The following is a 21,668-nucleotide window of genomic DNA, read 5'->3' as shown; positions in this document are numbered from 1 at the left end:
AATGCTGTGCACAAACACATCTTTTAACTGCAAAAACGATCTGAAAGGTAAATGATCCTCCCCAGTGCAAACAGGGAGGAGCAAATCCTTCCCCCGTTCCCAACTGCAATCTCTGATCCCAGCTGCACAATCTGGAGCTGGAAGTCTTTTGGCACTGATTACATGTTGCTGGGCCTGGAAGTCAGGGAGGGGAGGATGTGTGTGCCTGGCTCATCAGGGGAGAAGTGTTCCCATTTCTTTCATCCACACTCTGTCTTTGAAACCAAAAGGCCACATTTGGTGCTTGGCAGAACTTAAAGATTTGGGTTTTGGGGTATTTTTTTATAGCAGGGGCTGAAGCAGAAGAGCAGGAAAACAAGACAACAGGTTTTTACAGCTCTGATGCCACTCAGAGGTACAAAAATTGAAGCCCACGCCTTCTCACAACACCTTTTTTTAAAAAATACATTTTAAAATGTATTATTTAAATGGATTCAAATTCTTCTCCCACTTCTGATACTTACATTCCTGCTTGAAGGTGAAGTATTCTGTGAGGTGCCTGCACTCGTGGTTCCCTCGAAGGAGGAACAACGTTTTGGGATGATTTATCTTTAAACTCCATAAATACAGCACGCACTGCAAGAAAGGCAAGCAGGGATGTCATAAAATCCTTTCCCAGGACACTCATCAGCCTGAGACTGCACTAAGAGGTTCTGGGAAGACACCCAAAGTGGAACCCAGCTCCATAATGGGCAGTGGATCTTCTCCTGGCCAAGTGGGGAAAAGCCACTGGGATTTCTCTATATTAGGGCTGACTTGGAGAAGTGACAAATGAGGTCGTAGCCAACAGAAAGCAGCTCAGGGATGGGTGGGGGCAGCTTTGCTTCCAGCACAAACCACAGGAAAAAACCCCTTTTTACAGAGCAGCAAAGCAGAACCAGCTGTTTGCTCCAGATGTTCCACCGGGATGGAAACCAGCGACAGGAGCGGGCAGACGTTTGTTCACGAAACACCCGGAAAATTCAACTTCACCTTCCCCACTGATTTTCCCCCACCCTGTTTTTTCTGCTTACACTACAGTCATGTGAAGTTCAAGCTCAAAACAGGAAAAGCTGAGCCCAAAAAACAAGCTTAGCTTAGCAAAGCTTACTGGCTTTGAAAAGGGCTTTCCACGTCCCCTCCACGAGCAGCAACACCTGCAAAGCCAGCGCCTTTGATGAGGCACAGACCAAAGTCAGGCTGAAACGGGGATTTTTAGCAGAAATATTTCATGCTGGATTCCCAAAAAAAGCCTGAGGGAAGGGCTGGGAGGCAGGGAGGGCTCAGTCACCCCGGTGTGCTCGGCACTGACAGCGGCAGAGCCGTTATCTCGCATGGGGAAATGTTATCACATTTCCCTCGTTGCTGTGGAGTGCTGGAAGGACAATCCATAACAACAGCAAGCTCCAGGATCTGGATTAAAGTCTCTAATGGGAGCTTACCCTGGAGGCTGACAGGCTGCAGAACACGCCTGGGGAACAGGAAGCACCACCAGGTCTGTTTTACACCCTCCAACATCCCTGATCTGGGGCACAGATCCCTGGGAACCAGCTGGAAACAACCTCCAGAACCCAAATGAAGCGGCTCCCAGTTGGTTCCCAGTTGGTTCCCAGCACAGCCAGCTTAGATCTGGTGGTGTTTAAGCACTGAACCTGCAAGGTAAGCTCTGCATGAATCATCCCAGCTGATCCCAAAAACCCTGAGGAGCTGTAAAGCACCGCCTGTGTCTCACTTGGAATTCAACCCCACATTAACAACTTGATTAATTGGGAATTCCAAAAGAGAACGGGGCCAAGGCCAGTAGCAGAATCATGTTTTATTGCATCTGTTACCAGGAGGAATGTTCCCAACAAAACCATTTATAATTATTCTGGGGTTTAAAGCTTTAACCTCCCTGTGTTTGCAAGCGAAATGTCACTTTTCTGGGCTGGCAGGAGAACTTGGAAGTTGCTATAAATGAAACAAATGACTTGGAGGAAGAACCAGCCCTGGCATCAAAGCAAGGCAGAGATACAGCATCAATAGGGGAAGGTTTGGGATGTATGGAAGGTTGGCAGCTTGCAGAAGAGAGATCTTAAAACACATTTGAAGGGGTTTAAAGCGACGTGGGGTTGAATATGGCACCGCAATTCTAGCTGGACACGCCAGGGATATGGAGAGCGACCATTCCCTGTGACTGGAGGCACTTCCCAAGGATGTGGGGACTGCCAGGTACCAGGAGGACATGGAGTAGAGGACACTGAAGAGCCCTCGAGGGCTCCAGAGGGGCTGGAGTGAGGAATGAGGGAGTTTCTACACTCGCATGCCTTGGATGCTTCCTGGTGTTTGGCACAGATCCTTTTCCCGGCCTTTCCCGGCACTGTGCCCAGGAATTGATTGCTGCCTCTTTGCAATAGCCAAGGTGCAAATCCAGGCATTCACAGCTTTTTGGGTTTAAATAATCTAAATAATCTCCTTCTTTCCTTATACTGCCTCTCGGTGTGAAGCCCAAAGCCAAGGGTTTGCTCCACTTGGAAAGGGAAAGCTCAGCAGGACACAGGGAGGGAATTTCAAGAGGAATTGGGACTTGCAACCCCAAAAATGCAAAAGGGGATGGTGCCAAACCTTGCTCCACCATGACCTCTCTCACCATTCCCAAAATCCGGCATTTGTAGGGAAGCTTTATACATGGAGCCTGCCAGAGTGGGAACAGAGGCCAAACTCCCAAATCCAGCTCACAAATCCACCTTCACTCCCACTTGACAGGGCTGACTGGATCTCTTTAATATTACTCTGTATCTCTTTAATATTATTCTGGATAAAAAGTGAATTAAATCAAGATTAACATATAATTCCATAATTAGACAGCCATCATGTGTCTCATCATAACTGGATTGGAAGAACTGGCCTGGGAAAGGTGCATGCCATTACCACACCACTTTTCCTGATAAATTTCCTCTTTCCATGGATTCTGTTCCTGGTCATAACAATTGTTTTACTTTCTAATTTAACAAAATCATTCTATTCATTATATTCTAGCTTCATGGGTTGGGGATGGTCCTTCCCTACCACAATCACAGACCTCTCTTGTGCTATTCTGGGATTTGGGACTAAAAGCTTCATGAAAGGAGCATTTTTCCCACTGGGAATCCTTCAGCAGGGCCCTGCCTCATCAGCATCTCCCAAAGGAGGAGTCCATCCCGATTTCCGTGCTGCCTGTCAGCCCTGCAGTCTGGAGCTGGGATCTGGGACAAGCCAGTCTCGCTGTCACAGCGGGTTTGGGACAGCAAACCCTTCCCAGAGTCCCCTTCCAGCAGCATTCCAGCTTTCACACGCTTCTCCCCTCCCCTCTCCCCTCACAATTCTTTTCTTTAAAAAAAAACAAAACCATCAACCAATCCACTCTCCGTGGCCTCATTATACTGGGAATTCATGTTTTTAAATGAGAATTTCCCTAAGCCAGAGGCCCAGCAAGAATTTGTTGAATGATTTGTTGCCGACATCCAGCTGAGCTGATGAACTGAGAGGCTTTGGGGGGGCGGTGGGGGGGGGTTTGAAAGGTTTTGTCTGAGCCACAAATTCAAATTCCTCCTTTCACCTGGACAACCAAACACCTGGAGCCATGGGGAACACCTGGAAGGGATATTTGGCCCTTCCACCTCCTTGGCCCCTGCTCTGGCATCGTTTCCTGCCTGCCTGCAGCAGGATGCAATTAAACCATCCCCTCCTATTTTATTCCGTTAAAAGGTCACGCTTATGGAATTGTGGAATATCCTGAGCTGGAAGGAATCCACGAGGATTCCAATGCCTGGCTCTGCTCAGGATACCCCCAGCTGCTCGGGGCAGGCACTGGATCACCTCCCCATGGATGCCAAATTTTGTGTGATGTCCCACGAGGCTGCTGCTGCTGATCCCCACCTTCCCAGTGGTCACATCACGGGGAAAACCTGGATATTTTTCCATCTGGGATACTCTAAACCTGCTGTTGTTTCACTACAGAAAGCAGATTTTGTGTATCCAGGTGGGAATCTCTTCCAGCATAGTGCTGATGGAAGGGAGAGGCACATAGGAATGAAAACTGGATTCTGCCTTACCCTGATGTTTGGAGCAGCCCCTGCCTGTGCTCATCAAAGCCCACCCTGAGCTGTGGGATCACAGGGATTCTCCAGGAGGAATCCGTGGCATTCCCACATGGGGGGAAAGGGAAGGGAAGGAGGAGAGGAAAAAGCAGCAGGAACTAAAAGATAAAACATTTTTTTTGCCCCACCACTAAGGCCATACATCCTCTTGGAATTCTTCCATATTATCACAGGCAGAGAAGACAAGGGGGAATGGATTTCAACTAAAAGGGGATTTAGATGGGATATTGGGAATAATTTCTTCCCTGTGAGGGTGGGGTGGCCCTGGCACAGGGTGCCCAGAGAAGCTGGGAAAGACTTCCTCATCCCTGGAAGTGTCCAAGGCCAGGGTGGATGGGGACTGGAGCACCCTGGGATAGTGAAAGGTGTCCTGCCCAAGGCAGGAGGTGGAACAGGATGGGATTTAACCTTTCCAACCCAAACCATTCCATGATTCTGTGATGATCTCAGCATGGAGATCTGAGGGTAAAATCTCCATGTCAGACCAATCCTGGGCTAAGAGGGGAGAGTGGGAGCAGCACTATTCCACCCTGGATTTACACAACCCATACACAGACACAGGGCCCAACATCTCCCTTTTGAAGGTTCATGGGTTAACACCAAAAAAATCCACCTTTTCTCTCAGAAGGAGCTGCTGCTCTGGAATATAATCCCTTTTCCAGGTGATCACATTCCCACTACAAACCCAGCCGAGCAAACCAGAGGAGCAGTGGGATGTGTCCTTCCCCTTCCTCCCCGGGGGGCTCCTCCTGCCAGCACCACCCCAAATCCCACCGGCCCCAGCCCCACCTCTGCCGCATCCGTCCCAGCTCCCCTGGAAGCTGCTCCTTGTCACACCTTGGCTCCCTGTCAGGATTCTGGAGCATGGGGCTGGAAGGGAGCCAGGGGCTGCTGGAGCTCAAGCTGTCGGCCCTGCTCTCCCTAAATCCTCTGCAGAATCCTTCGAAGAACCCCTTGCACTCATCCCTGACAGTTCCTCCCCAGAAATTTTCACTGGGGAAGATTCCTCTGCAGAGCCAGAGGCTCAGCTGTTCCTGCAGCCTCTTTTTTTTCCAAGAGAAATCACTCCCTCTGTTATTCCAGCTGATTTCTGACACATTTCAGGCCCCTGCTCCTCCAAAAGCCCTTCCTTACGCTGCTTCCAACTGGGATAAGCGCTCCACTTCCACTCGGCCCTGCCTCTGTGGATCCAGATGGCTGCAATCCCTTGGGATTTGTGGCATTTGCTAAGAGCTGTCCCTTCCTGTCCCATCCCAGGTCTCCACTGAGCCAGCAGCAGCCATGGGGATCCACTGAATCAGAAAACAACTCCCATTTCTTGGTGATGGAATCCCAGGGAGTTGCAAAGCCCTGTCACAGCCCAGGTGACTTCTGTTCCTTTCTCCTGAGCCCATTCCAGGGATTTCAGAGGGAAGTAGCGACGCAGGCACGTGGCCCTTGCTCTTCCTGCTCAACCCTGAATCCTGCAGCTTTTCCAACATTTGCTTCCCACTGCCTGGTGGGATCCTGTTGCCTGCAAGGCACCATCAATTGTCCCTCTTGTGTCCCTGAGTGACAGCTCCAAGTGACATTAAAACCACTCCAGTCAGGCATTAACCCCATCACTGCTGCTCCACTGTCACTGCCTGAGGATCCAAAGATTGGGACATCACTTTCCTGCCCAAAAATCACACTGTGAGTTACCAGCATTGCTTTCATTCCATGTACAACTCCATGGGAGGGTAAATCCAGCACGAGGTTTGGTGTTTGGACTGATTCTGAGCTGGATTTGAACTCATTCTGAGCTGTATTTTACTGATTTTGGGCTGGATTTAATTGGTTCTGAGCTGTGTTATTGCACTTCATTTGAACTGATTCTGAGCTTTATTATACTGATTTTGGGTTGAATTTGAACTGATTTTGAGCTGTATTTTACTGATTCTGACCTGTATTTTATTGAGCTACATTTGAACTGATTATGAGTTGGATTTTACTGATTTTGAGCTGTATTTTACTGATTATCAGCAGTATTTATTTCATTCTGAATCTAATGGATTTTGAGTTGCATTTTAATTATTTTGGGAGGTATTAAACTGATTTGGGGCTGTATTTAACAGATTCTGAGTTGCACTTAATTGATTCTAAGCTGAATTTTATTGATTTTGAGCTGGATTTGAACAGATTCTGGGCTGTATTTTATTGAACTGCATTTGAACTGATTATGAGTTAAATTTTACTGATTTTGAGCTGGATTTGACTGATTTTAAGCTGGATTTGAACAAGTTCTGGTATGTATTTTACTGAGCTGCATTTGAACTGTTTTTGAGCTGTATTTTACTGATTTTGAGCTGTATTTTACTGATTCTGAGCTGGATTTGACTGATTCTGAGCTGTATTTTACTGATTCTGAGCTGTATTTTACTGATTTTGAGCTGTATTTTACTGATTCTGAGCTGGATTTTACTGATTTTGAGCTGGATTTGACTGATTCTGAGCTGGATTTTACTGAGCTGCATTTGAACTGATTATGAGTTGAATTTTACTGATTCTGAGCTGTATTTTAACTGAGGTTCAACATTTTGGGTTCCTTTAGCCCCAGCACCCAAAAGTTCCACACCCTTGGTCACCTCTATACTGAAGTAGCCTCTGTCCACGTAGTCCCCCAGGAAGAGGTAGCGGGTGTTATTGGGTGATCCTCCCACTTCAAACAGCTTCATCAGGTCAAAGAACTGTCCGTGGATGTCACCACACACTGGGGGAGGAAGAACAGCACAAAAGAGGGACAGAATTACCACGCTAAGAAAAGCAAGGTCACGACAGCAGCGAGGAACAGAGCGCGGCCGCGCTCTGAGCGAGCACAGGCAAAATCCTCTCTTCTGAGAGCTCAGGAGAGTTAAAAAACCTTGTGGGTGGAAGGAACATGGCAAAAAAACCTGCTGGGGTTACCCTGGTCGTTATTCAGGACTCCAGGCCTGAGCTCTGACCTGTGATTGGAGCCTCCACCTCGATCATGGTCTTCTCGTGCCTCAGGATGGCGGCGCCGTCGTTGATGATTTTCAGCGCTGCGTCCTCCTCCAGCCGCCCTTCCTTCACCAAGTGGCTCTTGAGGACGTCGAGCCTCGGCTTCCCATCCTCAAACACCTCCTTCAGAGTGAGCCGCTGCGTGGGAGGGAATGGGACAGCTGGAAAGGCAAGGCAAGGGAAGGAGTCAGCAACACGGCGCTTTTCGGGGAGAGGGAATGACAGGCTTTGCTTCCGAGCCTCGAGCTGACACCCAGAAATGGAATTTCCACCCAAACGATGCTCTCAAATATTGAGCGAAGAGCTGAGCTGCCAGAGCTGCTGGATTCACCCCTCAGCTTGGTTAAAATACTGCTTGGTGTGGCCTAAATGCCTCCTGCACCTATCCTAGAGCTGCCTCCCAATCCCAATCCCAATCCCAATCCCAATCCCAATCCCAATCCCAATCCCAATCCCAATCCCAATCCCAAGGGGACGGTCGGCGTTGGAACCTAGAACAGATTCCATGGAAATATCAGCAAAACCACGAAAACCAGCAACCAGCGAGCCAGGTAGGAGGACCAACATGTAAAACTTTTCCTTATCAGGAAACCACAAACCCCCAAAAAGTAGAATTTGCTTCTCTTCACCCCAATACCTCAAAAAGCTTTACCCTCAAAAAGCTGAATTTGGCCTTCTCTGCCCTAATACCTCAAAAAGCTTCACCCCAAACTTAGAAATTGTCAAATCTAGATGGAATCCAGTATTTAAGGTCGAGTTAAAAGCCTCAGCCATTTGCAGCATGTTCCTTAGTTTTAAATTTTGAATAGAAAAATAGCCCATCAAAACCTGCTACTACTACTATTATTATTATTATTACTACTATTATTATTATTATTACTATTACTATTATTATCATCATCATCATTATTTCATGATAGGGAATAGAACGGTGTGGGAGAAGGTGACCTTTAGCAGAAATTAAGTAAAAGAAACAGAACAAAAACCAGAGTTTTCAGTAAAAATCTGAATTCCTCATCTCCCCTCTCCCAGGCCTGCCTAATTTAAAAAAGATGGGAGCACACATGACCCTGGTGTAATATTTAAAGGCTGTATAGTGTCTTGAATTAAAATGAATTCCAGGAAGGAGGCCTGGATGTTTGGGAAGAACTGGGAATAAAATCCTGTGCAACAGCCCCAACTGCGTGGCCTGGCTGCCAGCAGCTCCTGCAATCCATGGGGTGATGGGAATCTTATCCCAGGGATCCTCCCAGATCCTCCAAGTCCATTTCCTCTCAAATTCAGCAGAACCAGGATTTCCTCACCCTCTGGGGCCAGCATCCCCTGGCCATGGCAGGACCAGAAGGATTCCAGCCAAGCTGGGATGAGGAGATGCTGGGATGGGGTTTGTTTTGGGATGCTCCACACAGAGCTCCAAGAAAAGCCTCTCATCCCAGTGCAGATCCCACAGGGAGCTGGCAACACCCTCCCAGCCTCAGGGATAAGGCACAAATCTCTCCCAAAAAGCACTGGAAGCCCTGCTGTCCGTAGGGATGAGGGCAGCTGGAAACACCATCTCACCCTTGCCAGGCATCCCCCAAAATATCCCAAAATCTGGAATGCGCCGGGCCTTTCACGGGGATTTTAATGATCAGTCTGTGTCTGAGCAAGCACCTCCAACAGCCTCTGAGAGCAAGGAGCCCACCCACTGGATAATGAACCATCTTTCCATCATTCCACTTCTCCTGGGAGCGTGTCATGCTGGAAGGCAGATTTACACTGAGCTGGAATCCAGCTGGGATGGAAAATACCTGGGATGCAAATCAAATCAAATCAAATCAAATCCCTGTGCTGATCCATCACCCTGCAAAGACCCTGCTCTGGTGAGGCCACACCTTGAGGGATGTGTCCAGCTCTGGGAGCCTCACTAAGGGGCTGCAGTGAATCCAGGGAAGGGAGCAGGGAAGGGGCTGGAGACTCAGGAGAGGCTGAGGGAGCTGGGAAAGGGGCTCAGCCTGGAGAAAAGGGGGATCAGGGAATTTCTGGCTCTGCACAACTCCCTGACAGGAGGGGACAGCCGGGGGGATTTGGGATCTTATCCCAGGGAACAGGGACAGGAGGAGAGGGAACAGCCTCAGGCTGGGCCAGGGGAGGCTCAGGGTGGACAGCAGCAGGAATTTCCCCATGGAAAGGGCTGTTAAATAAAGGAAGGGATTGCCCAGGGAGGTTTGGAGTCCCATCCCTGGGGGTGTCCAAGGAACACCTGGGCACGGCACTCAGCACTCTGGGCTGGTGACAAGGTGGGAATCAGGAACAGCTTGGACTTGGTGATCCTGGAGCTCTCTCCCAACCTGAAGGACCCTGTGATACGCCAAAATATGTTGAATTTTCCAGGATAGAGCTGGCCAAATAACACAGTGAGAACAGCAGTGCCACCGCTCCCTTTTAAATGCAAATCCAGCAGCAATTTACCCTGAAAACCCCAAGAGGAAACGCAGAGAGGCAGCACAAGAGATTCTTTACAGCTGAACATCAATTTTCAAATCACAGGAACTGCAGGAGTGGCTCTAATGAAAGGGGAGCTGGTGCCTGCAACGAGGTGGCCCCGCTTTCATCGATCCCTTTGGAAGTTGTGCTCCGGTGTCCCACGTGCCTGGAACGCTCCAGAGCTTTCCCCACCAAGCTGCCAATTAAAGAGGGTTAAACCAGACCTGCTTAAACCAACATGGGCTGGAGCAAAGCTTTTACTGCATCCACAGCTCAGCTCTGCTCCAAAAGGAAAAAAAAAAAAAAAAAGAAAAAGTCTCTGGAGATGGATAAAAAAGCATTTTGCAGGATTTTTCCCCTCTGGGTCACTGTAAGGTTGGCAGTGCTGCGGGAGGAAATGAGGGAAGATTTGGGGCTGACACCAACAGGATCAGCTGGGATGAGGGAGGGCAAAAGGAGCTGGGTGGAAATGCGGGTCCAGGACTTGGAACGAGGGGTTTTTTGGGACATTGAGAGGCTGGAAAACGATTTGTAAGTACTACAAACCCTGTGGTTGTCCTGGCATCTGACTCCAAAGGGAGCCAGGGAGCACCTGGATTTCCAAGGAAGAGAACAGAGATACAGAAACCATTCATCTCCATATTCCCCATCACTGCAGGCTCTCAAGCATGGCCAACACCTCTGGAGCCACCCTAAGGAAGTGAAAAGCCCCAGAAATGGGGTTGCAGAGTTCAGCAAAGATGGGATGTGACCCCAGGACAGCACTGCCCATCCAGAGATCTACGGGAAGCTCCTGGCTTCGCCCTTTCCTGGTAGCCCCAGCGAGCAAAGTTATGCAAGATCAAATCTGAGGCTCCAGCCAAGAACTTTTATGTAAGTTCCCTCCTTGGCTTTGCACAGCTCCACTCCCACAGGGAGCTGGGCACGACCAGGAACCGGCTCCTCCTCGGCTCTGCCAGGGCTTCAGTCACTTAATTCGGTCACTTTAATTCAAGACCTCGATTTTATCCTTATCCACACTCAATTCTCCTGGACAGAAGGAAGAGGATGCTCCTGCAGCCAGGCTGGGCTCTCCTACAGTGGGAACAGCCCTCAGAGCAAACTGACCTGGAATTTTGCACCTCCAGGGCATTGAGAAGGGTGGAGAGACTCAGCCAGTTCCTGCTCCTATCTGAAAAATGAGGAGGTAATTCCTTATCTCACAAAAAAAGCCTCAGAGTCACGGAAAGGCTTGGGATGGAAGGACCTTCCCCTATCTCAGGTTACTCCAAGCTCTGGCCAACACTTCCAGGGATCCAGGGTCAGCCACAGCTTTTCTGGGAATTCCATCCCAGCCCCTCCCCAGCCCCACAGGGAAGAACTCCTTCTGTATATCCACCCTAAATTTCTCCTTTTTCAGCTCAAACCCGTTGCTCCTGTCACAACTCCACGGTTGGTCCTGGAATGCCCAGGCAGTGCAGACACAGCAGGTTAAGCTCATCCTCAGAGCCAGCTCCCAAATAATTCATGAAAATGATGGATAAAACACTCACAGGATTCCAAAAATTAAACCCTGTGACCTCTGTGCCACATTCCCTCCGCACACAAACCCGAGTGCTGCACCCGGTCTTGTTTGAACAGTGAAATCTGCAGGTCTGGGGTTTATAATTCCACCAAGGGCATCCAAACCTGCTCCCAGGAAAAGGCAATTCCTGCTCCACCAACGGGACACGTGCTGAGGGCCAACCCACAAACAAAAGGACACAAAAGCAAGCAAAGTTCCAGGTGTGAAATGGATTAAAAGGTCAGGTGTCCCAAGGGAAAATAAAAAGGAAATTAAAAGGAAAGTCAAAGGGATCTCTTTGCTGGACTCCAGGGCAAGGTTCCATTTCCCACCAAATTAACACGGATTTTATTTGCCAGGCCACGAGCAAGGGGGTATTTGCAACACTCTGAGAGGACATGGATAGCTGAGGATGGAAGAATTTGGGAAAAAGCTGCTTTTCCACCACAAGCATTGCCCATCCCTCAGCGCCAGATGAAAATCCTGCACAAAAAAATCCCATTCCTCCCTACCTCTGTCCCTAAAATGCACTGAAAATTCAGCTTCATCAGGGCTGCCCCATCCCCACCTCCAGACAGAGCCAGTGCCACGGAAAACAAAGTGATCCACAAATGATTGTTTATATATCCCAGAGTCCCTTGGATGGCTGGACGGAGCAGCTGAGGCAGATTCATGACTGAAAAAGGAGCAAGAGCTCCGTGCCTGGAGCGGCAGCGCTGGCCAAACGCTGCTCCCAGGGTCTGCAGGGAAAAGGTGTCCCCTCAATCCCCCAAAAATAACCCCACATGATTCAAAATTCTCAAAAACAAACCCCAGAGAGGTTTGCCTGGAGCTCCTGATGCACATCTGGGAGTGAATCCAAAGCAAGCCCCTGCCTTGCTTGCTCCTCATCATGGAGCAGATGGTGAGAGATGCACTCTGGAGCAAAAAAAAAGCACATTTTGGGGCCAAACCAAGGACTTGGACACTGAGGAAGCTGGGTGGGCTGTCACCGGTAGAAACATCCCCAGGAAAACTCCACCAGGAGCCATCCAGACCCCCTGGGAAGGGGAGAAGGTTTTTATTGTTCCTCTTTCCCAATTTCCAAACAGCCCAATGTTATTTTTATCCAATATTTTATTCCCATTCACACCTAACCTACATTCATCTATTCAAAGCTGAGTCCGGGACTCACACAGAGCCGGCTCGGAGGGAATAATGTGGAGAAATCCAGCACAGAAAGGCCGTGGAAATGGCATTTTTTTTCTGGGAAAAAGGTGGATTTTCAGCTTTCGGAGTCATTAATGGAGAACAAACCCTTGGAGGCAGGGGATGGATGTCACTGTTACAAGGACAGGCTGGATCTCAGCAGCTGGGTGATGTTGGAATAACAGAATCCTGGAATTATCCAGCTTGGAATGCTCCAAGGTCACAGATTCCAATCTGTGCCCAATCCCCACCTTGTCCCCAGCTCAGAGCACTGAGCGCCACATCCAGGCATTCCTCGGAATCTCCAGGGATGGGAATTCCACCACCTCTCAATGACCATTCTATTTATCAGCAACCACCCCATTTTCCACGGAATAATCTTCATCCTTCCCAAAACTGATTAATCCACATGAATTTCTGGTTGTTAAAAACAAAATGTTTTTGCCTTTTTTTTTTTTTTAAAAAAAAAAACCCCTATAAGGTTTCTGGGAGTTTTTTTTCTTCCCTGATATGCAAACCTGCAAAACCAGGTGTGTGTGTGTGTGTGTTTGTGTTTGATATCCTGACTTTTCCTTGGATCAAGCCCTGACAAATAATCTGTGTCCTTTTCCAAGGCTGGCACGGGCAGCCTGACCCTGCCATGGCACAGAACTGCTCGTTCCAGCTGCAGGAACTCTGGGGGGGAAAAAAAAAAAAAGTGGAGCTTCCATCACCTCCCACCTGAGGAAATATTGAAAATTTTGAAAAACTTTATGAAAATAAACATTAATATCAAAGAAGAATCACCAAATAAACACCTTCTTCTATAAAAGCAGCAAGAGCCAGGAATTATTATTATTAAATTATTATTGCCATTTATTAAAATATATATAATAATATATTATTATATATAATATTATCTATAATATTATAGATAATATTATATATATTATAATATAATTATTATTATAATAATAATATTACCAATTTTCCCCCAAATTTTTACATGTTCCAATCTTCCTTTTTTTGCTCTGGATAAGGAACCTCCAGAGACCCACAAATAGAGGGGAAATAAAAAATTCCAGAGTTCTGCTTCTCAGCTCTGGAAGTTCTGCAGGAAGACCACGAGATTTGGGGTTATCTGAATTCTTTTGGAATAACAGCTCCTTTGAATGGATGGAGTTTATAACGTCCCAGTTTTATCCAGAACTCCTCGGAGCTGAATCCGACCTCCCAGTGCGCTGCCGGTTTGGAAAGCTGGCTCTGATCCTCACCTGAAGCCACGGATTCCTTTTTGTAGGACAACCAGAATTATCTCCTCACAATAACCCTAAAAATATCTGCATTGTACGAGCTGAATGAATGATTTCTTCGAAGGGGACAGTCACAGTCAGCCCAAAACAGAGCTGGGATCAACCAACGGAGCCGTTCCCAGCAGCAAATCCGTCCCTGCCTCGTCAGCTCCCTCCCAGTCATTCCAGGAGTAACACCCAAAATTTGAGGCCACGTTGGGAGAAGCTGGCAGGCCCCGGGGCTGAGCAGGAGCCAGGTGCATTTAAGGCTAAAAAAAGCAGGTGACAGCTCTGTGTATGGAAATGCAAACACAAACAGAACGCAGCCCCGGCCGCGCTCACGGCTCCCACGGAAACATGGGATGTAGAGCCAAGAGGCTAAAAAACCACACAAACCCAAGCCCAGCCCTGAATTTCCAAGAAAATATCACAGAATTCCAGAATGGTTTGGGTGGGAAGGTGATGATCAAGATGATCTGATTCCACCACACGTTCCACTAGGCCAGGTTGTTCCAACCCAGACTTCACCGCTTCCAGGGATGGGGTAGGCGCAGATTTTCTGGGAAAACCATTCCAGTGCTTCACCACCCTCCCAGGGAAGAAATACACGCTGAAACCTTACAGCTCCCTGAACTGTGCTCACAGCTCCATAAAATCTTTGGGATAGCAGGTGATTATCCTGGTTCTGCTGGGATTTTGGCCAGTGAACAGTGAGGCCAGGACAAACCGAGGTGCCTTTGCTGAGGAGGATTCCCCAGCAGAGCTGAGGGCCAAGGTTTTGCCACGGCTGCCAATTCCAGAGGCGGCGGTGCCAGTCCCACGAGGTGGAGCTGGAACTCTGCTCCCAGTGGAGCCGGGCAGGATAAAACCTGGGAGTATTTAATTAGAACAGAGGCGACTTAAGCCACAGCAGGCGCCAGCTCCCAGCCAGCAGAGCTGCTCCCAAAGCCTTCCTGGCGTGGCAGCCACGGCTCCTCACACCCCAGATCCTGCCTTGACTCCGGAATGAAGCTGAACCCACACCTGGATCCGTGGTGTTGCTCCTGCCAAAGCTCCCTGTGGATCAGAGACCTCAGAAATGCTCCCAGTGGGCACCAGAGCGTCCTCAGCCTCCCTGAAGTGATAAAATCCACATTTGCTTGCAAGGTCCGTCAAGTTTCCAGCTCAGATTTGGCTCCTAATGACCAGCACTGATGAGGATTTTCCTGGGATTGTCATTGAGCTAATCAGCCAGAGATGTGGGCTCTGGACATCACCAAGTGCCAGCTCACTGAGGAGAGCCCAAAAACCTGCAATTCCAGCCTGGAAAACCTCTCTCTGAAACCCTCCAGCTCTACAAACTTTCCAGAGGTTAAAAATCAAGGTATTCCCATAAAAATCATCACTCAACAAACCTGGTGTCTTCCTCTTGCTGGTGGGATTGCAGGGAGTCGCTGCAAAGCCTGAGGGAAAAAGGAGGAAAAGGAAGAGGGAAAAAGGAAGAGGGAAAAGGGAAGAGGGAAAAGGGAAGAGGGAAAAAGGAGGAGGGAAAAGGGAAGAGGGAAAAGGGAAGAGGGAAAAGGGAAGAGGGAAAAGGGAAGAGGGAAAAAGGAGGAGGGAAAAAGGAGGAGGGAAAAAGGAGGAGGGAAAAAGGAGGAGGGAAAAAGGAGGAGGGAAAAAGGAGGAGGGAAAAAGGAGGAGGGAAAAAGGAGGAGGGAAAAAGGAGGAGGAAAAAGGAGGAGGAAAAAGGAGGAGGAAAAAGGAGGAGGAAAAAGGAGGAGGAAAAAGGAGGAGGAAAAAGGAGGAGGAAAAAGGAGGAGGAAAAAGGAGGAGGAAAAAGGAGGAGGAAAAAGGAGGAGGAAAAAGGAGGAGGAAAAAGGGGGAGGAAAAAGGGGGAGGAAAAGGAGGAGGAAAAAGGGGGAGGAAAAAGGGGGAGGAAAAAGGGGGAGGAAAAAGGGGGAGGAAAAAGGAGGAGGAAAAAGGGGGAGGAAAAAGGGGGAGGAAAAAGGGGGAGGAAAAAGGGGAGGAAAAAGGGGGAGGAAAAGGGGGAAGTTTAGAGCAAACAGCTGCAGCTACTTTAAAAAAAAAGTGAGCTCCCCAAAGGAGCCAGGAGGGGATTCCTAGATGTCAGCAGGCAGGGAAATTCACCACCTGTTTCCCAAGGTTCCAGCACGGCCACTAATAGATCATTAATGGAGACACAGCGGGGGCTTTTGGGAAAAGGCAAATCCCGGGAATGTGAACCCGACCCTACCACCAACTCCCCAGGGCTTCTGGATCCCATTTCAAACCTGCTCTAAGCAAACACAACTTTGTGTCCTTCCAAGATCTTGCTCCAGGGAACGGGCTGATCCACGTGGGAATCCTGGACAAAACAACCCCCAGAAATATTCCCACTGGAGCAGCCAATGGATGCATCCAGCCAAAGGTGGTCACAGCATGGATAAATGGGCAATGTGAGCACAAAATGGTGAATTTTCACACAATCAGGGCCTTGGTTTCTTCTCTTCCAATCTCAGGCCTCAAACCCTCACCCTGAGTGGGATCCTCACTGGACCTGGATAAAACATTCCTTGTGAGATGCCTATTCCCAGGTTTGGGAATATCAATACCCACACATCACCTCAGACCACACCGAGGTGCTGATGGTCCACAGGGAGCTGCAAAGGAATTCAAATCTTCCCAGTGGCCACCCTGGACATCAGCCAGAGCAGTTCTCTTGCAAAACAAAAAGCAGCCCCCCAAAAATTGGGATAAATCAGTCCCAGCACTGCTTCCAGAGCAGCTTCCCAGACCTGCACGTGTCAGGGATGGAGCAGGATGAGAGGAGCCTCCAGCTACTGCTGAAGCAGCAATTCCAGCCTCTGTGCCCTGGTCACTCTTCCTCCAGGAAATCCTCATGGTATTTTTCCAAGACATCACCTTTGGGATAATATTCAGTTTGAGAAGCCATTTAACCACGTCTTGCTATGCTCAGCTGCTGATAAAAAGGAATATTTTCTGGAGCAATCTAGGTTGACACCACTTCTTCCTGTTCTCCTGAAATTCACCCTGAACCACTTGGGAAATTTATCCTGGGAAATTCCCCCCAGATCCACCCTGGAGCAAGGAAAATGCTTTGAACTCTTATTTTACAGGCCCACCATGGCCAAAGGAACCCTGAGATGCAAGACTGGTGGAGAATTTTAGAGAAACAACCCCCACATAGCTCCTCAGGGAGGCTCCCAGTCAGAGGAGCTCCCACTGCTCCACACGCTCACATCCAGCTCTGCTCCCCAATGGAAACAGGGAGAGCACAGAATCCCAAAATGGTTTGAGTTGGAAGGGACCTTAAAGATCACCTCGTTCCACCCCTGCCCTGATGCCCTCACATCAGTGAGAGGCAGCAGAGAGGCTTTATTTTGGAGGCTGGAAAATCAGGAGAACAGCCTGGACAGCCCAACATTCCTCCTCCTGCCAGGAAAATCCCCAAAATCTGCACTGAGATTCCTTTTTCTTTAGAGCATCCTCTGACACAGGAGCAACGGCTGTCCATCCTCTGCCCCAAGCCATCACACCCTCTGCCCCACGCTTGCTGTCCTGCGGGCTTTTCCCAGGATATTTACAGATTCCCTATCCCTGGAAGTGTCCAAGGCCAGGCTGGACGGGGCTTACAGCACCCTGGGATAGTGGAAGGAGCTGAGCTTTAAGCTCCTTTTCCAACCCAAACCATTCCAGGACTCCACACCTGACGCAGCTCCCCGGTGGCATCGGAACGTGCCCCTTTGGCACAGCCATCCCGGCCTCTGGGAGCCAAGTCCTGCATGATGGGATAACGCTGATGCCTTTACAGAGCCTGTTCCCTCACTCCTGCTGCTTAATGATGTCTGATTCCATTAGGATCCGAGCCATCCCCGTCCCATAAACACGCCCGCCGGCCCAATGCCGGCCCTGGCGGGATCGGGCAGGGAATACCTGGAAAACCGGCCAAGCTGGGAAGGATCCCGGACAAATATAGATCTCCAAGGAGTATCTTTAGATTAGCAGGCAGCTCTGCCCCCACTGAGACCCCAGGATTTACCTAAATAGCTCCTTCAGCACAGCCCAGCGCTCGGAGCTATTTTAAGCCAGCACCCTGCCCTACTTCCTAAGGAACAGCCTTCCCTCCTCCTGCCTGTGCAGCCAGAGCAGCCCCAAACCCACTCTCCTCTCCACTCTGACACTTTCCATTAAATAAAAAATACCCTTTTGGCACGGTATCCAATTAATCCAGGCTCATTTATTGCCACAAGACCCTTCACAGCCTCCAGCAGGGAAAGCAGGATTAACCTTTCCCAGCCTCATAGGCAGAAAAATAACATTAAACAGTGAAATCCCGAGGAGTACGACCTTCCCTCCTGCCCTGCCCACCTCCAGCACCCACCTGAAGCAGCTCCCAGAGGGAAGGGATAAATCCCCACCCAATGTGTTCTGATGCTTTATCACTGTTCCCCAATGGTGTTTTGTGCCCAAGGCTGGGTTTGGGGTTTGCCACCAGCATTTCTGTTAATTAGCACATTCATTAGCACGTTTATTAGCCAGCAGAGCATCCTGGCATCCCAGGATCCAGAGATCTGGCAGTTTGAGCCCAAAATGAGGCACCTCTGGCTCAGTTTGGGGCACCCCAGGAACACTCCAGAGAGGAACAGCTTGTTCCTTGTGCCTTTGGATTCATTTTTGGGATGAAATGCCACAAGATCCAGCAAAATCAGCCTCAAGCCTGGCGTAGCCACAAACCGGCCCCTTTTCCCAGCACATCCCATTTATGGATAACGAAGCATCTTTCCTGTTTATATATAACAATAATAAGAATATCGGAATTACTTGGGCAAGTTTTGGGGTTTTTTTTGGAAACCGCCCCCAAAATATCACGTTCCCAGGTAATTCCATGGGATCCCACAGGGTTCCTGCTTTAAGGACTGCCTCACCCCACACCTCCTTGAGCTCCGTCCAGCCAAGTTGCTGGATTATGACACAACTTGCTTTTTAGGGATCCCCCTCCACGTCTTGACCCTGGTGGCATTCGCACTTTTCCCTTGGCATCCCAAGGCCTGAGCACATGGACCTGGGCCTTAACTCCATTTTTAGCCATTTTCAAAGCTCCTTTTCCCCCTAGGTATTCCTTAATTCCTGCAAAACGTCAACACTAAACAAGCCAAACCAACCAGTGAGTTTAAAACCCCACAATCTCCTTTATATTTAAGATTTTCCTCAATTAAAAAGCTACTCTGGACTTTCGGATCGGCGCGTGCTCCGTGACGAAAATTCCCAACACCTCCCAACCTGGAGAAAATCCAACACTCGAGCTCCCAGAGTTGTAGCTGATATTAAAAACAAGGTGGGAAGAAAGCTGCACATTTTTCATCCCCCAAAAGCATCTCCAGGCAGCGAGATGAACTGGAACAGCCTCTGAACTCTCTGAGGAGGCAGCGATTGATCTGAGGCTGGGTTTGGGCTCCCCAGAGGCTGCGGGAGCCTCGCGGAACAAATCCCGTGGGATTGCTCTCCGTGCCTCCAGCAGCTCTGGAGGCACACGGGGAGGAGGGAGAGATGTGATTCCACCCGGGCTGAGGGAGCAGGTGCTGGAGGTGTCACTGAGGCTACGGGAGCTCCCGGTGTCCCAATGTTCCCAAAAACCTTGGCTGAGTGGGAAACAGGTCAGTGACAGCACGGAATCGTGGATTATGGAATGGGATGGGGGATAAGTGGCCTTGAAATCACCTCGTTCCACCCCCTGACATAGCAGGGACAGTTCCTGCTGTCCCAGCGTGCTCCAAGCTGGCCTTGGACATCTTGGATTTCCAGGGATCCAGAGGCAACCACAGCTTCTCTGGGAATTCCATCTCAGCCCCTCTTCACCCTCCCAGCCAGGAATTCCTTCCCAATATCCCACATCTCCCTACCCTCTGGCAGTGGGAAGCCATTCCCTGTGTCCTGTCCCTTGTCCCAAGTCCCTCTACCTACTGAAACATATCTGGGAGGTTTCCATACAAAGTGGACACTGAAATTTTAAAAGTGTCACATCAGGGGTTTTAGAATTCCCACACACACTTTAAACATCTTCCATTTGGGGCAAAAAACCAGACTGGACATGGAGAAAGGTGCCTCAAAGTCCTTAAGAAAGGACGGCAAAGCACAGATTTGGAAAACACCTTTGGCTACTGCGCCAGCCTCAGCTTTACACCACAATTCCTGGGAATTGCTTCCCAGAAAGCAGGAACTTCAGGAATCACAGCCAGGAACTCTGAAACAGGGTAGGAATTAGGAATGTCTCTGACTTTCAACATCAGTGGCCAAAAAGAAGGCACTGGATCCTGGCTGCTTCTGGCTCAGCATCTTCCCAACATTTTGTCCACAATACACAAAATAATAACACACAGATACGGAAAAATTCCAGTGGATTATTTGCTCTGGTGTCTAAATACCGGTATCCCGGGTTTTTAAAGGATTTGTCATGGATGCAACTGGACACAGCTCTGCTTCCCAGAGGATTTTACACCTTCCAGCAGGAAGAACAGAGCAGGACACAAAATTCAACCGAAAAATGACCACAAAATTCAACCAAAAATGACCACAAAATTCAACCAGAAAATGACCACAAAATTCAACCAAAAAATGACCACAAAATTCAACCAAAAATGACCACAAAATTCAACCAGAAACTGACCACAAAATTCAACCAGAAAATGACCACAAAATTCAACCAGAAAATGACCACAAAATTCAACCAGAAAACAACTACAAAATTCAACCAAAAATGACCACAAAATTCAACCAAAAATGACCAAAAAAGCTCTGTAGGTTTATTTTAAAGGGGCACAAACACCCTGAGCTCCAGGATCCACTGCAGCAGCCCAAAGCATCATTCCCACCTGCCTGAATAACGTGGATTTGGTAGGATGTGGATCCATCAGTAAATCCTATGGATCCACCAGGTAATTCAAGCTTAATTTTGGGCTAATACAGACACCCAGACTCTCTAATCCCTCAGACTTCCAGCTGAACCTTCCCAAGTGCTCTTTGGAGACTAAAATTTGGACATTAAAGGTCTCTGTAACCATCAGTTTCCTGCTAAAACTGGGCTACAAAGAGCAATTCTTGCCCCACAATTTGAGATTTTAACAAAAAGGAAATCCCGACAAATCCCAAAATGTGAGATTTTAAAAAAGCAATTCCTGACCTACCCCAAAAGCCAAGATTTTAATTAAAATAATTTCTTGAAGCATCCAAAAATTAAGAGATTTTAAAAAAAATAAACAATTCATGGCCTACCTCAAAGTTCAAGATTTTAATAAAAATCAATTCTTGACACACCCCCAAATTTGCGATTTTAATAATGAAGCTCCTCCAGTACAAGTTTTAGCCCAAATCTGCATTTCCTCTGACTAAACATAATTACAGTTAAGGCCTTCTACAGGGCCCTGGAGATGTAAATATATAGGTTAAACATAGTTAAAATTCCACATCCTACTTAATTGCAGGCATTTTCCACGGAACAAAATGAGCTTTTATCTTCAGCTTTTAATTATTAATAACCATGAACAATGTCACCACCTTTAAACAATAACCCGGGCCTGAGAAGGAGATATTTCTCCCCAAATTTCCACAGGCACCCAAGCACACCTGGGGGAATAAAAAGCAATCTTTGGGAAGTTCACATGGATTTTGGGGTGATTTTGGAGTGAGCAGGCCCTGAGCCTCCACCCCACCTGGATAGGGATTCACGACCGCAATTAGCGGGACCATGTAGATTTTTGGGGGGTTGCCAAACCCCTGAGAGGGACCAGCAGGATCCCTGACAGGGATTCCCAGGATCTGGAAGCCCCAGGAATAGGGAGAGCGCCTGGATCCGGCCGACTCAGCTGAATCATAATGGCTGCATTGACATTACCTTTCCCGAACAAGGCCAACCTAAACACAGGCAGCTGCCTGGGATTTAGCAGGAGATTTACGGACAGCACCGGCCGCTCCGGCTGCCTGGAGACCTACAAATCACCACGCCACACACACGGCCCCGGGAACACCCCGGATCCCCCCAAATCCATGAGCGCTTTGGGATTATTCCCA

The 21,668-nt window shown here is 48.6% G+C and overlaps 1 protein-coding gene and 1 long non-coding RNA gene across 11 annotated transcripts in view; one reads left to right on the top strand and one right to left on the bottom strand.

The window, feature by feature from the left end:
• The window catches only part of PPP3CC (protein phosphatase 3 catalytic subunit gamma), a 42,846-nt gene that overhangs the window by 19,012 nt on the left and 2,166 nt on the right, over nucleotides 1–21,668 (bottom strand). For 4 of the 6 annotated variants that reach the window (XM_058859123.1, XM_058859125.1, XM_058859124.1 and 1 more), the window contains exons 1-5: nucleotides 16,379–16,502; nucleotides 14,999–15,046; nucleotides 7,100–7,297; nucleotides 6,743–6,867; nucleotides 504–615 (exon numbers count right to left, since the gene is read on the bottom strand). In XM_058859123.1, the coding sequence (XP_058715106.1) occupies nucleotides 504–615; nucleotides 6,743–6,867; nucleotides 7,100–7,297; nucleotides 14,999–15,046; nucleotides 16,379–16,502 (607 nt within the window). Of the gene's footprint in view, nucleotides 1–503; nucleotides 616–6,742; nucleotides 6,868–7,099; nucleotides 7,298–14,998; nucleotides 15,047–16,378; nucleotides 16,503–21,668 lie in introns of those variants that run through there. The other 2 variants (XM_058859126.1, XM_058859127.1) reach the window with 2 other exon arrangements.
• Nucleotides 7,602–12,941, top strand: LOC131589554 (uncharacterized). 5 transcript variants are annotated; one of them, XR_009279774.1, is made up of 4 exons: nucleotides 7,602–7,687; nucleotides 8,706–8,998; nucleotides 9,510–10,475; nucleotides 10,640–12,941. It is a non-coding gene; the product is annotated as an uncharacterized LOC131589554 (long non-coding RNA). The 5 variants fall into 5 exon arrangements; XR_009279773.1 differs by having other exon boundaries at nucleotides 9,510–10,788; nucleotides 11,505–12,941; XR_009279775.1 differs by having other exon boundaries at nucleotides 10,261–12,941.

Source organism: Poecile atricapillus, chromosome 29 (genome assembly GCF_030490865.1).
Source record: "Poecile atricapillus isolate bPoeAtr1 chromosome 29, bPoeAtr1.hap1, whole genome shotgun sequence".
In the NCBI taxonomy this organism is placed as follows: domain Eukaryota; kingdom Metazoa; phylum Chordata; class Aves; order Passeriformes; family Paridae; genus Poecile; species Poecile atricapillus.
This window is presented reverse-complemented; position numbering and strand designations above follow the sequence as displayed.